This window comes from Hippichthys cyanospilos, chromosome 3 (assembly GCF_059441005.1).
Source record: "Hippichthys cyanospilos isolate Australia breed blue-spotted pipefish chromosome 3, RoL_Hcya_1.0, whole genome shotgun sequence".
NCBI classification, from domain to species: domain Eukaryota; kingdom Metazoa; phylum Chordata; class Actinopteri; order Syngnathiformes; family Syngnathidae; genus Hippichthys; species Hippichthys cyanospilos.
Window position 1 is genome coordinate 16,001,750 of NC_142371.1, and position 13,621 is coordinate 16,015,370.

At 67.2% G+C, this 13,621-nt stretch overlaps 2 protein-coding genes across 7 annotated transcripts; one reads left to right on the top strand and one right to left on the bottom strand.

The window, feature by feature from the left end:
* Positions 1–196: 196 nt before the first annotated feature.
* Positions 197–10,294, bottom strand: pogzb (pogo transposable element derived with ZNF domain b). Of its 5 annotated transcripts, none has more exons than XM_088412022.1 (16): positions 10,134–10,294; positions 9,338–9,456; positions 8,479–8,588; positions 8,086–8,284; positions 7,346–7,523; positions 7,123–7,268; positions 6,958–7,058; positions 5,965–6,111; positions 5,700–5,834; positions 5,433–5,623; positions 5,177–5,302; positions 5,042–5,101; positions 4,855–4,967; positions 2,817–4,433; positions 2,719–2,755; positions 197–2,482 (listed from the first exon to the last, which is right to left on the bottom strand). In XM_088412022.1, exons 2-16 carry the CDS (start codon positions 9,450–9,452, stop codon positions 529–531), a joined length of 5,229 nt encoding a protein of 1,742 aa, XP_088268148.1. In that variant the 5' UTR covers positions 9,453–9,456; positions 10,134–10,294; the 3' UTR covers positions 197–528. The 5 variants fall into 5 exon arrangements, with proteins under 5 accessions (XP_088268148.1, XP_088268149.1, XP_088268151.1 ...); XM_088412023.1 differs by having other exon boundaries at positions 9,338–9,458; positions 10,139–10,286; XM_088412025.1 differs by having other exon boundaries at positions 8,086–8,157; positions 8,233–8,284; positions 9,338–10,283.
* crdhl (cone RDH-like) lies at positions 9,522–13,496 on the top strand. 2 transcript variants are annotated; one of them, XM_088412096.1, is made up of 7 exons: positions 9,525–11,134; positions 11,308–11,442; positions 11,660–11,851; positions 11,923–12,084; positions 12,152–12,271; positions 12,341–12,545; positions 13,306–13,496. In XM_088412096.1, the coding sequence occupies exons 1-7, from the start codon at positions 11,047–11,049 to the stop codon at positions 13,409–13,411; spliced, it is 1,008 nt and encodes a 335-aa protein (XP_088268222.1). In that variant the 5' UTR covers positions 9,525–11,046; the 3' UTR covers positions 13,412–13,496. The 2 variants fall into 2 exon arrangements, with proteins under 2 accessions (XP_088268221.1, XP_088268222.1); XM_088412095.1 differs by having other exon boundaries at positions 9,522–11,134; positions 12,152–12,545.
* Positions 13,497–13,621: the final 125 nt, after the last annotated feature.

Consider the following 13,621-nt stretch of genomic DNA (forward strand, 5'->3'; position numbering starts at 1 on the left):
CAGCTAAGGAGAAGCGGGAAGCTGGAAAGCTGCAATCGGACGGCAAAAGCCAGCAATACTTGCGAGCGCCGGCGAGGCGGGCTCGCGCAGGCCCCGCCGCGGGGCCCCCGCAACGGAGGAGCTTTGGCCTGATCCCCCCAAACCGACGGCGACGAAAACTTGTGGCCGCCCTTCACAATAAAAGCCCGAGCAAAAGTTGACCATAAAAGACTTTTATAGAGAGGAAGCAAAACGGAGGAGATGGCATTAGCATCTTTCTTTCGTCGCGCCCCCGCCGACAACAACCGCGTGACCTACGATGACGGTGTCGCCCGACTGGCGGACAGCGACCCCACGCGATGACGTGAGAAAAGCAGTTCGAGGAAGGCTCGAGCTTTCGGCCTCCCATCTTGCCCGCGCGTTAGCACGGAGCGACGAGTCACACTAAAGTTCTCACGGAGCATTTCGATCGGCCGGCGGACGCCGGCGGTCGGCCCGGCGCGCCGCTCCCGTCGCATGGCTTGACGCGCTTCCGGCGATTCGGGAAGATCAACGGCCAGGGGCGGCGGACGTCCCATCCTCATCCGGCGAGCTCCGGCTCCGGTCCGTCCGCGGGGTCCGGGCGCCCTCGGTCCGGGTCTCCGCCCCGGTCTTGGTGGTTACCTTCCACTCATCTCCGACTTCCTCCCCGATCACGATCCTGGTCTCCCTGCGCTCCTTGGCGGCCTCGCTCCCGTCGTTCCCGTCCCGGGTCTCCCTCTCCCCTTCTTCGCTGTCCTCCTCCACTGCGGGAAGCTGTCCCCCTAGGTCTTTTGGGCTCTTCTCCCCAGGTCCTCCTTCCTCCCGGGCGGACGCGTTCTCCCCGCCGGAGTCCGTCCGCGGTTCTTCTTTCTCGTGAACGCCGGCCCCCTCGCCCTCTTCCCCTTTCTTTGGCCGTTCGATTTGGGCGTCCGCGCCAGGTTGCCCTCCCTCCCGAAGGTCCTCCTCTCTGTTCTCGTCGCGTCGTTCGGCGGACGCCCGGCCGCCGTCGTCGTCAGAGTCCTCTTCGTCCTCTTCGTCCTCCGCTTCCGGCAGGTCCGAACGCTCTTCGGGGGGCAGCAGTACCTGGAGAAGATTGTCCAGGAGGTCCCCCCGGCCGTCCTCCGAACGGCGACCTTCCGGGCCCGGGTCCGCGCTCGGCAGGATCCCCGTCATCTCGAAAGAGGTCCTCCACGGCCGGCGGAGGTCTTTCAGACGCGTCAAGGCCTGGGCGAGCCAGAGGAGCAGCGTTCGAGCGGCGGCGTCTTGCGGTTTTCCGGGCGCCCCCTCCTCGGTCCCCGCCCGGTCCTCGGCGCTGAACTTCCGCCAACGGGCCCGGAAGAAGCGCTCCAGGGCCGGCTTGACGCAGATGTCCAGAGGCTGCAAGAGGAAGGAACACCCCTCGGGGATGACGGCCGGAAGGGTGCCCGAGCCGCTCAGGCTGCCGAGGGAGAGGTCTCCCGCGTGGTCGTGGTGCTGGTCCAGTACCAACACGGACTTCCTGCGGCCAGCGGCCCCAGAGACATGCCGAAGCCAAACCTTTTGAGTCCAGAGCTTGAAGGCCTCCTCGGCGGAGGGGCTCTGCGAGGTGACTTCGAGCGCGACCAAGTCCGGCAGCGCCTCTCGGGCGGGCGCTCCGCCGGCGAGCGCCAGTGCGGGCAGCATGGTGCCGTCGGCCAGCGCCGACAGGCACACCGTGAGCAGCGGCTGCGAGCCGGTGAACTGCAAAGCCTGGGCCCGGCGCCGGCGGTCCTGGAAGTCGCTGAGATCCAGGAAGAAGGACAACTCGTCCATCGCGCCGACCGAACTTGGACAAAGGCGGTGGACCCGGATGGCTCTGTGGGTGAACTCCTTGAAGGACTGGACGCCGGCCTGGAGGGGCGGCGGCAGCAGCGAGCGAGCCGGCGCGCCCCCGCCGCCGCCGCCGGCGGGCGGCGGGCCCAGTCGGTACCGAAGCATGAAGAGCACGGCCCAGTCGTAGGACATCCGGAAGGTGTCGCCCAAGGCGCCGTTCTTGTTGAGCGTGGCCACCTTGTGGAAGAAGACGCACTCGCTCACGGGGAGCTGCCGCTCCCGCTGACCCAGCACCCAGGCCACCAGGCGGGCCTCGCCGTCCCCCCGGACCGGCGGCTCCCCTTCTTCCTGCCTCTTTCGCTTCAGATGCTTCCTGGCCTCCTTCAGCCAGATCCGGATGAGCCGCGGCTCCGCGGCGAAGACCGCGGAGGCTCGGCGCAGTCCGCAGCACAGGGCCAGCAGCACCACCCTCAGTTGCTGGGCCGACAGGAAGTCCGTTTGCTCTTCGGGGGTGGTGCTGGGAGCGGGGGCGGGGGCGGGGCCGCCCGGACGACCGCCGACGTCCTCGGGGCGGGGCGAGGGGGGCGGAGAGGGCGCCTCCTCTTTGACGCCCGCGCCCTCGTCTTCCGAGAAGTCCAAGTCCTCGAGCGGGGCCATGTGGTCTCGGGCGTCGCCGGACTCCGCCTCCCCGCTGTCACACACAATCCACACGACTGTCAGACACCAAAATCGCTTCGTCTCCCGGCGGCGAAACCCCGGTCCGACCCGGAGGGCCGGTCCGCCAACCGGTCGGACTTAGCTTTCGCCGCGCTCGCCGACGCTCACGGCGGAAAACGTCGACCCGCGCGCAAGTTCGCCATGACGGCGCAAGTGAAAAACCAGGCCGAACGAGTTGCGCGGAGGGCGAGCGATCGGTCGGAGCGTTACCTTCGGCCGCCGTCGAGGAATCCCTCTTCCGGGGGGCCTGCGGAGGAGGACGGGGGGTAAGCGGCCGCAGGCTCGAGGCGGCGCGAGGCGCCACCCACCTCTGTTAGCGGGCGACATCCCGTGGAACTCCCAGAAGCATCGCGGCTCTTTGCACAGCGCCGCCCCGCAGGCCACGCATCCCCAGGCGCCGTCTTTTTCGCGGCGGCAGCGGCGGCACCGCTCGGACGGGCCGCCCACACGGGCCGCCCGGTGTCGGCGGCGGGCGGGGGGCTCCGCCCTCTCCGCCCTCTCCGCCTCGGGCCTCCTCGGGCCACCTCGACACGCCTCGGGCTCGCGGGCGCCCAGGGCCAGCTGCACGCCGAGACGCCGGCGGAAGGCGGCCTGCGTGAAGAGGCCGCCCCGCACCCAGGCCGGCGGGTTGTCCTTGCGGCTCTCGCGCAAGACGATGAAGGCGTTGACCACGCTCAGGTTGACCAGGAACCAGAAGAGCACGCGCCAGTGTCGGTCCTGCGGGACCCCACCCAGAGGGTTGCAGGCCAGCAGCTGCTTGCAGATGTCCACGCCGCGCATGTTCTCCTGCAGGAGCCGAAAAGCCATGGGCCGCGTCATGGGGTCCAGGCCGCCCGCCTTGGTCTGGGAGCGCCTCCAAACCGTGTCCGCTCGGCCGGCGGGGGCGTTGGTGGACAGGCAGCCCATCTCCTTGGCGTCCTTCCAGCGCGTGGCCAGCAGGGGCCCCAGGCGCCACTGCAGGAAGTCCCCGGGCCGGTCCAGCCGGCCGTCCTCCCACAGCGCCGCCGGCAGGACGGGGCTGCGGGACGGGAAGGAGGTGGAGGCGTAGACGCCCAGCTCCAGAAGCTTCCGCAGCAGGGGCGCGGACGCCAGCGAGCCGGCCAAGTAGATCTGGTGGCTCTTGTCCTCCAGGCCCCTGACCAGCTCCCGCGCCACGTCCCGGCCGGCCTCGCGGCCCCGGCCGGTCCGGATGAAGAAGCGGTGGCAGTAGCCCGACTTGGAGTCGCACAGGAGCCAGACCTGAGGCTGGCCCTCGAAGCCCCCCCCGGCGGGGCCTCCGTCCGGCGCGGGCAGCAGCGCTCTGTCCACGCTCAGGCAGCAGTTGGGCCGGTAGGCGTCCCGCATGGCCCCGCCCAGAATGTCCAGCATGCGCCTGAAGACGCGCAGCGGGTCGGCGGCTTCGCGCCCCCCCTCCGGCTCGTCGGCGGCCAAGCTCCCCATGCGGATGTTGGACGCCACTTGCCGGAAGCGCTCGGGGCTCATGGCGCGCTGGAAGGCGGGGCCGCAGTCGCGCTCGTTCCGCGACCAGTACTGCGACGGCTCCGGGAGGTTGAGCGCGCCCATCAGGATGCACAGACCCAGGAAGGCTTTGATTTCGCCGGCCGTGACCGGGAGCCATCCCCGGCAGCCCGAGCCCAGGTAGCGCCGCGTCTCGGCGTGGGCGTTGGTCTCGGCGGCGATCAGCTCAACCAGGGCGGCGGGGAACAGCAGGTCGAAGAAATCCACGGCGTCGCCGCCCCCGAGAGGAGGCCGGCGAGGTCCGCAAGGCTGCGCGAAGGGCTCCGGGCACCTCTCGTCGTCGGGCCGGTCCTCGGGCCGCGTCCGGCCGCCGGCCGGCCTCCAGCCCGGCTCGCAGGGCGCCGCGTCCGCCTCGGGGTCCGGCTTCTCTCGGTCCCAGCGCAGCCGAATGTCGGGCTCCACGTACGCTGCAGGCGGCAAACGGACGCAAAGACGCTTCAGGCGCGCGCCGAAACCCGCCCGCCGCCGCTCGTTCCGTTGTCCTTTCGGGACCCTTCGGCGCCGACGCCGGAGCTCCGAACCGAATTCGAAACCGATGGCGGGTTTTCGAAAAGCTACTCCGAGTGGTACGTACGAAGAAAAGCCTCCGGAAGCGGGCCACGTCGTGTTGGCGGACGGCGACCGCCGCCGCCTCTTAACGTCTCACGTGCGAGCGCGCGGCACGAGCGTCCGCGTGGCTGCGCGCCACAGCTTGCGGGTGGAATTTGAAAGACCCGTGTTGGGGATAAACACATCAAATCTGGCTTGCCGCGATTAGCAACGGGCGTGCCAATTTTCGTCGAAAAAAACGTTTCTTCCCCGCCCGCATTGTCCGTGTGCCGCGCTCACCTCTGGAGCGACAGATGGCGCTGGCGTGCTCCGGGTTGGCCAGCAGGTGCCGAGCCACCCGATCCCCGGACGACGAGGCGAAGTCGCAGCGGGAACACACCAAGAAGAAAGGGCTGAAAGGCAGCGATGCCTTCGGTCACCGCCGAGCCATCGCCGCGGGAGGGGAGGGCGGCGGGCGGCGTCTCACCAGGGCGGCGGCCGCCAATGCCGAGGAAGAAGCTTGTTTTTGGAGCGCGGCGCGTGGTGGCTGCAATCGGACGGCCGTCAGACCGTCGGTCGCGAGCGGCCCCGCCCCGCCCCGCCCCGCCCCGCCCGCTCTTACCGGATCATGTGGGCGGCGTAGGCGCGAGAGCAGCAGCTGCCAAAAGCGCACAGCAGGCAGCGCACGTGCGAGGGGTAGTGGGCCGCCAGGTCCCGCGCGTCGCCCCCGCACTCCAAGCACCACAACCTGAGGCGAGGCGCAGCGCAAGCGGCCGTTACGAGCGCGCCGCGTCCGACGCCGGTCGAAAGGCCCCCTCCGTTCTCGCCGCCTTCCGGTCAGCCGAAGAAGAGAGGAGCGGCGCGCGGCGGTCGCTCACCTGCCGCCGCCCGCGCCGGGCGGCGATCGGGGGGGCCGGGGCGGCGCGGGGGTCCCCGGGCCGGACGCCTTCCGCCGCTCCGTCTTGATCTTAATGGGCTGGATCAGGCAGGAAGGGTCCTGCAGGAGCCGGGCCCCGCCCCCGACCGGCGCCGCGGGAAGCCTCTTCTTGCCGTACATGCGAATGGTCACCTGCGCGCAGCCGCCGGCCGCGTGAACCGACGACGGCCGACGGGGAGCCGGCGGCGGACGGGGAGTCGGAGCTGACCTTTGAACCCAGCGGCAGTCCCTCCAGCTTGGCGTGCCTGCGCACGCTGCGGTGGCGCTCCAGCTTGTGGCGCTTTTTGTCGGCCAGGAAGGTGAACTGCAGGCGGCATCGGCCGCAGTGGAAACCCTGGCCCGCCTGCCGGCCGCGCGCAAAACCAAACGCCGCCGTCAAAGGAGCGGACGCCAAGGGCGCGTCCTCGCTCCCACTCGCGGTGGAAATCATCCCAGATGAGGACGCGTGCTCCGCGGCGGATCGCTGCGCGTACCTGGTGGCGCAGGACGTGCTTCTGGTAGCTGACCACGTTCCTGCTGACTTTGAGGCAGAAGACGCACAGCAGGTAGCGCGAGTCTTTGTGGACGCCGGCAAAATGCTGCAGGATGTCCGAGTAGAAGGACGAGCGGTAGAAGCACACCTGGCGACGGGACGCCGTTTGCTCATTTGGAGCCCTGCGTACGCGCGAGCGCGCGCGCCGGGGAGTCGGCGCTCCTCCTGACGGCGCTCGCCGCACCGAGCTGGCGTTTAAGTCACAAAACCAAGCGATTGGCCGTACGAGGGCGGCATTTCGGCCGCAAAGGGAGAAGGCCGACAACGGCCCGCTGGATGAAGTCGTCGCGCGGCGACCGCGCGTCTATTTTGAAGCGGCGAAGGAGCGATTTGACAAGGCGCGTTCCATCTAGCCACAAGCGCGTCCCAAGTAGCGTCCGGCAAGGCGCGCCATAAAACGGGAAAGAAAGCGGCGGGAGCCAAGCGTCTCACATCAACCAGAATAGACTCCTTTTCAAAGGATTTCATCGAGAGGTATGCTAGCGAGTCAGCAAAAGCCAAGGAGCTGAGCAAAAATCTCCGTTCCCTCCTTTCATGCCTGCCTGAACGACATTTACCGGATCCCGAACGAATCCCCGGCGCCAATCCGCCTCGTCGCCGGTCATTTGACAGCAGGCGCGAATGCGCCTTCCGAGCCTGCGCAGTCAAGGAAACTGCCATGCGCATCACGTTTTCCTCAGACGGTTCTTCCCTCGATCTACTCCGTGATACGCTCCGAACGGAAGTCTCTTCATTTATCCGTGCTTCGTTATCGCTGCCCTGATTGCTCTATTACTGCTGATATCGCCCGCCTTAAACTTAACGTCGTCCGTCAACAGAATAAGAATTTCATCCTGTGGTATTGCAGCCCGCGGGACTGGGACGCGCTCGACGCCCTTGTATTTTCGCCCCGATATTCCGTACAGGAAAAAAGAAAACGAGGCGGGCGGCCCACCTGGCAGACGTAGGGCATCTCCCCAGGCTTGTGATTGGTCTTCATGTGGTTGAGGAAGGCCGGTTCGTTGTCGAAGGCCCACTCGCAGATGCGACACGTACCTGGCGAGACCCGAGCGAGGCGGGTGGGGCCGAGTCCGCCGACGCGCCGTACGGGAGGACTTACAGGAGGAGGGGGAGGGGCCGTGAACCCGCTCGCGGTGGCCCTCCAGTTGAGCGTCGCTGGAAAAGCGGCGGAAGCAGAAGGCGCACATCTTGCGCTCGTCGCCTCCCCGGATCAGCGGCGAGTGCTGAAGCGTGTGCTGCACCAACCTGCGGGGACGGGGGCAACGTCAAGCGCGCCCCCCGAAGGCGGGGGAGCGGCCGAGGCGCGCCCCCCGAAGGCGCACCTGAGGTTGTCGTTGAGCGCGCGCTGGCAGACGCTGCAGCTGAAGGCGTCGGCGCCGACGGCCTGCTGGCACTTCCTCCTCGGGGGCTGCTCCGCCCCGGCCGTCCCGTAGTAGAACTCGTCCACGCTGAGCACCACCCTGGCGGGCGTCCGGCTGGAGTAGGACGCTAAGCCGGGAGCTGCCGGGGTCACGTCGCACACAGGCGCGCCCCGTTAACGCCGGCCGCCACCGGCCGACTCGGGCGTCCCTCCGCCGCCGCCGCCGCAAACAAAGCGACGAGTCGGGTGCCGTATGATATATCGTCACGCGGGGGATCCCGCTTGAGTCTTCGACCCCCGCCAAACGTTAAGAGTCGGCGTCGACGCGCAAGAGAAAAAAAGGGCACCGAAGGTGGAAAAAACAAGCTAACAATTTCTTCACTTTAACGCAGTAAGAAAAAAAGATGCGAGTTTTGACCTTACGACGGAAGCTACAAAGGAAACAAAATGCTCATTAAAGCGAAATGAAAACGACTATTTCAATGACGCGAAACAATGCTAACTTTGGCGTTTGAGCGCGACATGAAAGAAAGCTAACTTTAGCACAAAATGCGCGCGTTTCCAGGAACGTAGGAGCGCAACGTCAAACAAAAGCCGGACGGCTTTGAAAAAGCGGCGAGTGACCATGAAAGTAAATCCAAAGCGTAAGCAATCAAACGACGGGCGGGGCGGGGCGGGGCGGGGCGGGGCCTGGCCACTGACCTCGGTGGCCCTTGCCGTCCTGGGGGCTCGGCTGGGCGGGGCCGCGGGGGAGGGCGGAAGGCCTGGCCGGCGCTGCGCGCACACACAAAGCGGCCTTGAGTGCGCAAGGATTTGCGGATTCAGAAGCGGCGGGGCGACGCCACCTACGGGGCTTCGCCGGCACGTCGGCACTTAGCGAAGGTCCGGGGGACGGCAGCGCCTGAACACACGCGCGCACGTTTTAAGCATGCGCATCCATTCGGGGTGTCAGAGATGTGCGGGGGGTGGGCCAAATTTACTAAAGGCAAGACACCCTCGCTCGCACAACGTCTCACAACGTCTCCGATTTTCAAACTTGGCGCCGGAGAGCGCCAACACGTGTCAACATATGTCAACACGTGCGCATTCCGGTACCTGAGCGGTGACGATGAGGCGCGCCCCGCCGCCGGTCTGCGTCAGGAGGAAGGGCGGGGCGGAAACGGGATGAGGGAGGGGCGGAGCCGTCGGCTTGGGCGACGAAGAAGCTGAAGAAGACAAGACAGGCGCTTGACGCGTCGCGTCCCGCGGTCGCCCTTCGCAAAGTAGTCCCAATCGGCCGGAGGGAGGCCCGCCGCTCGGACGCCGACAGATTGCCGGCCTACGGACGATCCGCCGCTCCGGCCGTCTCCGCGCAGGCCTCCGCGCTTTTTTTCCACCCGTCGCCGTTCCGCCGCCGCTTCGGATCACGGGGCCGGAACGGCTGCTCCCAATCGACGACGAAGAGGGGCTCGAGCCGGGGCCGATGGCGATCGGGGCCGAGGAAAAGATCCCCGACCCGGACGCCTCGCCGCCCCTCGGCCCGGCGTCAGGTGGCCGTCCACGCGAGCGACCCCGGCCCGCAACGGCGGCGCAGGACTTCGCGTTTTACTTTGGACTTCAGGATAGCTTTTAGAGTGGGTCGGGCGTGTGTCCCAGCCAGAAACTCTCGTTTTGGATCGGCTCAGGGGACCGGAGAAAAGCACACGGAAAAAGGGCCGGTCGAACCGGGGACCTCCGAGGCGCTGGGCGGACCGCTCTTCCGCCGCGCCCGGCCATTTCGACCATGCGTCCGAATGAACTCGGCGCTGCAGACGGCAGAAATTGGGACGGCCGAACGTTTGGCGCGTTAGCCCGGGTGCGAGAACAGCTACCGCTTTAAGCCCCGTGTCGGCGGAATGTCAAACGAGGCGCTTTGGCGCGCGGGGCTCCGCTCGCCGACGCCGACCGATTCAACCTTGACGATTCGACGGCGTACCTGGCTCGCGGGCGTCCGCCCCGTCCTCCCGGTCGTCCTCGTCCACACCGTCGTCCATCTGCTGCCACGGTTCCAGCTCCTCCTCTTCACACTCCATAAACAGCTCCGTGTCCATGTTGCTAGGGAAACCGCGGCCAGGCGTCGCGCTGAGAGGCGGCGGGCGGGCGAACGAGCGAGAGCGCGCATGCGCGCCGCCTCCCCGGCCGCCGCCGGGCCGCGCGAGGACAAAACCCAGCCGGCTCCGACGACGGTCGCTCGACGGGCCCAATGGGAAGCGAGAACCCTCGAAGTGCCGGTGGGCGTGCCGAGCGCTGGAACGCCCACCTCGCAGCGCGAGAAGACGTTCGCTCTCGCCCGATGAATGACAACAGAGGACAGCGAACTTGCTACCCGTGCTTTGTTTTTGCTAGGCAGGCTAACGCGAAGCACGCTCGAAGCTAGGCTAAGCTAAGAGGCGCGGAAGTCGCGCGCACGGCGGCGACTGCAGGGGTCGCTGCCGCGTGCCCGCTCGTCTCCCTCGCTGAAGTCGTTCTTCTTCGCTCAGCGCGACTGCTCAAAAGGCGCCCGCCAAGCAAGCGCAAAGGCGACACGAAGCTCCATGTTTGCCGGGCGGAGGCGAGGGGCGGGGGCGAGGGCGAGAGCGAGGGCGAGAGCGAGGGCGAGGGCGAGGGCGGACGCGGAGGATGCTTCGTTCGCCCCGCTCCGCTTCGGCCGCGGTGCGCTCGGCCCAGGCCTCCGACGCAGCGAGCGCCCGGCGGCGGGGCAAACGAAGCGAAGCAAGCAGAGGCGCTCCTACCTGCGGCGGCGGCGGCGGCGGCGGCGGCGGCGGGAGCGCGAAGCCGGAAAACACAAGAGCGCAGCTCGTCAAGCACCGTACACCGGCCGCGCGGACGGCAACGGAGCGAGTCGCGAGGGCGGGACTTCCGCTCGAGCTTTGCCTCGGTGCCGCAGATTGGTCGACCTATTGCGTAACTTCCGGGCACCCCCCCCCTCCCTTCGGCGATGCCGGCAGAACAAAAACAACGCGCACGAACACAAAATAAACACAAGGCTTTGAGAGCACGCATATTTTTAGTTGCGTTGTGCCTCTGGGCGGGGCCGCTCAGTGTGACGTCACACTCGAATCGAAAAAGATGGCTCCCAGGAAAAGTGACCTTCCGGCAAGTTGGGAGTTGGACTCAAATCACATGAATTTGATTGGATTAGAAAGGAGTCCCATTCCAAATGAAATGTATATTGAATAGTCTCATGAAATGATTAATCTGCAATCGGCCGGCAAGTAGTCGGGGTGTCCGCCGCCCCACGGGGGCTTGGGTTAGGCGCCGGCGCGCCTGCGACCCGCGTGACAGATACACGCACGCCGCGCTCCATTTGACAGGAAAGCCGAGCGTTCAGTGTGCTTTTTAATCCTGCCTAATCAGATTTAATCTGAGCCCGCCCCCTCGGCGCTACCGCACGCCAGAACACGGCAAACTGAAACCCAAGACCGGATCGCTATAGATCTCGCCGGCCTTTAGGGGGGAACAATCTGTGGACCGGAACACTCCCCTGACCAGACCGCTCCTTAGCACCGACCGGGAACAGCATTTTGAGCCCCGGAACATTGTTGACAGAGGACTCTGCGGATCCGAGGTCCAAAACCTTCCGAGGACCGGCGTAGTGCGCGCCGGCGCCATCCCTCGGGCGGAAAGCCCGCTCGTCCGCGCGGCATGGCGGCCGGGGGAGCCGGGACGGAGGCCCCGGTTTCGGAGGATCGGCGGGGGTTGGCGCTCGGGCTGGGAGCGCTCCTGCTCATCTGTGAGAACGTCGCGCGCGGCGAGTCCGCTCCTTCGGGGCGGCTATGTACGCTGCACGTTTTACACCTTCTCACTCGCCGCGGCGGTGGCAACGTGGAAAACGTGCGGGGTCGCGGCCCCCCCGGACCGGCCGTTTGACCGAGGCCCGTCTTCCGATCCCCAACCCGTGCGCAGGCATAGCCGCGCTGCGCAGGTGGATCGGCGGCGGCGTTTGCCGCAGCGGCCGGCGCCTGGACGGGAAGACGGCGCTGGTGACGGGCGCCAACGCCGGCATCGGCAAGGAGACGTGCAGAGAGCTGGCCGGGCGAGGTGAGCGGCCGCCTCGGCCTCGGGAGCGGCGGGTCGGAGCAAAGACGCCTGAGCCCATGACGCGGAGGGCTACTTCCTGTGAAGGGAAGGATCGCTTCCGGCGCATCTTACGCCGTCACGAGCCGGCCGTCGCGAGCCGGCCGTCGCGAGCCGGCCGTCGCGAGCCGGCCGTCGCGAGCCGGCCGTCGCTCGCCCACTCTTCTCTTTTGCCCCCCAGGCGCCCGCGTGGTGATGGCGTGCCGGGACCTGTCTCGGGCCGAGCGGGCGGCGGAGGACATCCGCGGCTCCACCGGCAACGGGAACGTGGTGATCCGTCACCTGGACCTGGCCTCCCTCTACTCGGTGCGGCAGTTCGCCAAAGACTTTGCGGCCAGCGAGGACAGGCTGGACGTCCTGGTCAACAACGCCGGTGCGCGTCCCTCGCGCGGGTCCGCCGGCCAGCGCGCGAGCGCGCGTCCTCAGCTGGGGGTGTGCCTTCAGGCGTGATGATGTGCCCCAAGTGGCTGACGGAGGACGGCTTTGAGACGCAGTTCGCCGTCAATCACCTGTCTCACTTCCTCCTGACCAATCTGCTGCTGCCCAAGCTGAGGAGCTCCGCCCCCAGCCGCGTGGTGACCGTGTCGTCGCTGGCCCACCGGGGAGGTGCGAACGCCGAGCGACCCGCGGCGCCGGCCGGGCCCGCCTCTGAGCCCCCGCCGTTCGTCCTCAGGTCACATCGACTTCAGCGACTTGTTCTTCAGCTCCCGTCCGTACAGCCCGCTGCAGAGCTATCGGCAGAGCAAGCTGGCCAACGTGCTCTTCAGCCGAGAGCTGGCGCGCCGCCTCCGAGGTGCCCGGCCGCCGCCGCCCAATACGGCCGCCGCCCGGCCGCGTGACCGCTCGCGCGTCCGGCCCTCAGGTTCGGGGGTGAGTTCCTTCTGCGTGCACCCCGGCGTCATCCGGACCGAGCTGGGCCGCCACGTGGAGGGTCGTTTCCCCCTGTTGGGGACGCTGCTGCGCCTGCCCTCCGCGCTGCTCATGAAGACCCCGCGGCAGGGCTGCCAGACCACGTTGCACTGCGCCGTCACGCCGGGATTGGAGGAGCTTTCGGGGAGCTACTTCAGGTACGCTCCGAATCCTCTTTGAGCTGCCGGGCCGGGCCCCGGAAGGAAAGCGTCAGCGGTCGAGGGCGGGCGCCCAACCCTTCCTCGTGACCTTTCCGTAGCGGGCGCTCCTTCGACTACGGGGAACCGCGCATCCGACGGGACCGGGTCGCCGCCACGCAGGCGGCCGTCCGGGGCCTCCCGGGCTCATTCCGGGGCCTCCCGGGCTCATTCCGGGGCCTCCCGGGCTCATTCCGGGGCCTCCCGGGCTCATTCCGGGGCCTCCCGGGCTCATTCCGGACTCCCCGATGAGCTGGCGCTCCGACTCGAATTCTTTTGCCATTGAAAGGAGTGAAAGGGCTGCCAAATGGCGCTTTTCGAATGGCGCGCCGTGACGGTCGACACTCTCTCGGACTGTCGAGAAAGGGGCGTTCGGAGTATCTGCTGAAGATCCAAAGGCGGCGCCGCTTCGTTGGGCCCCGTGCGACGGGTTAGCCCGGGGTGGCCCGAGTCCGATCCTCGAGAGCCCCAATCCGGCCTGTTTTTGAGGTTTCCCTTGGGCCGGCGCACCTGCCTCAGATCAGGATCGTTATCAGAATCCCGTGAAGCGGGCCGACGAGCTCGTGATTTGAATCGGGTCTTTCGGTTGTAGGGAAAGAGCGAAAACAGGCCGGATTGCGGAGGACAGGACTCGGCCACCCCCGCACGGGCTGGCCCGTCTCTGGCGTTTCGCCGCCCCGCACTCACCTCCGGCGTTTTGTTCGGCTCGCTCTCTGTGCAGCGACTGCGCCCTGAAGGAGACGGCGCCCGAGGGCCGGGACGAGCGAGCGGCCGAAAGGCTGTGGAGGGAGAGCGCGCGATTGGTCGGCATCAAAGAGACGTGCTGAGTGAGAAGAGAAAAATTCAAACCGAGTAGCGAGCCTCAAAAAACGAGATCCCGAGTTAGGATAATAAAATACATTCGAAAACCAAGTGTTGTGCCATTCATTGCCAAAAAAGGCGAATGAAATTTCCCGCCTGCGACGACTCTTGCCCGGTCGTGAGGTCATGCTCGATTTACATAGCCTCGCCCCCAATCGATAGAGGCCGTGGAACAC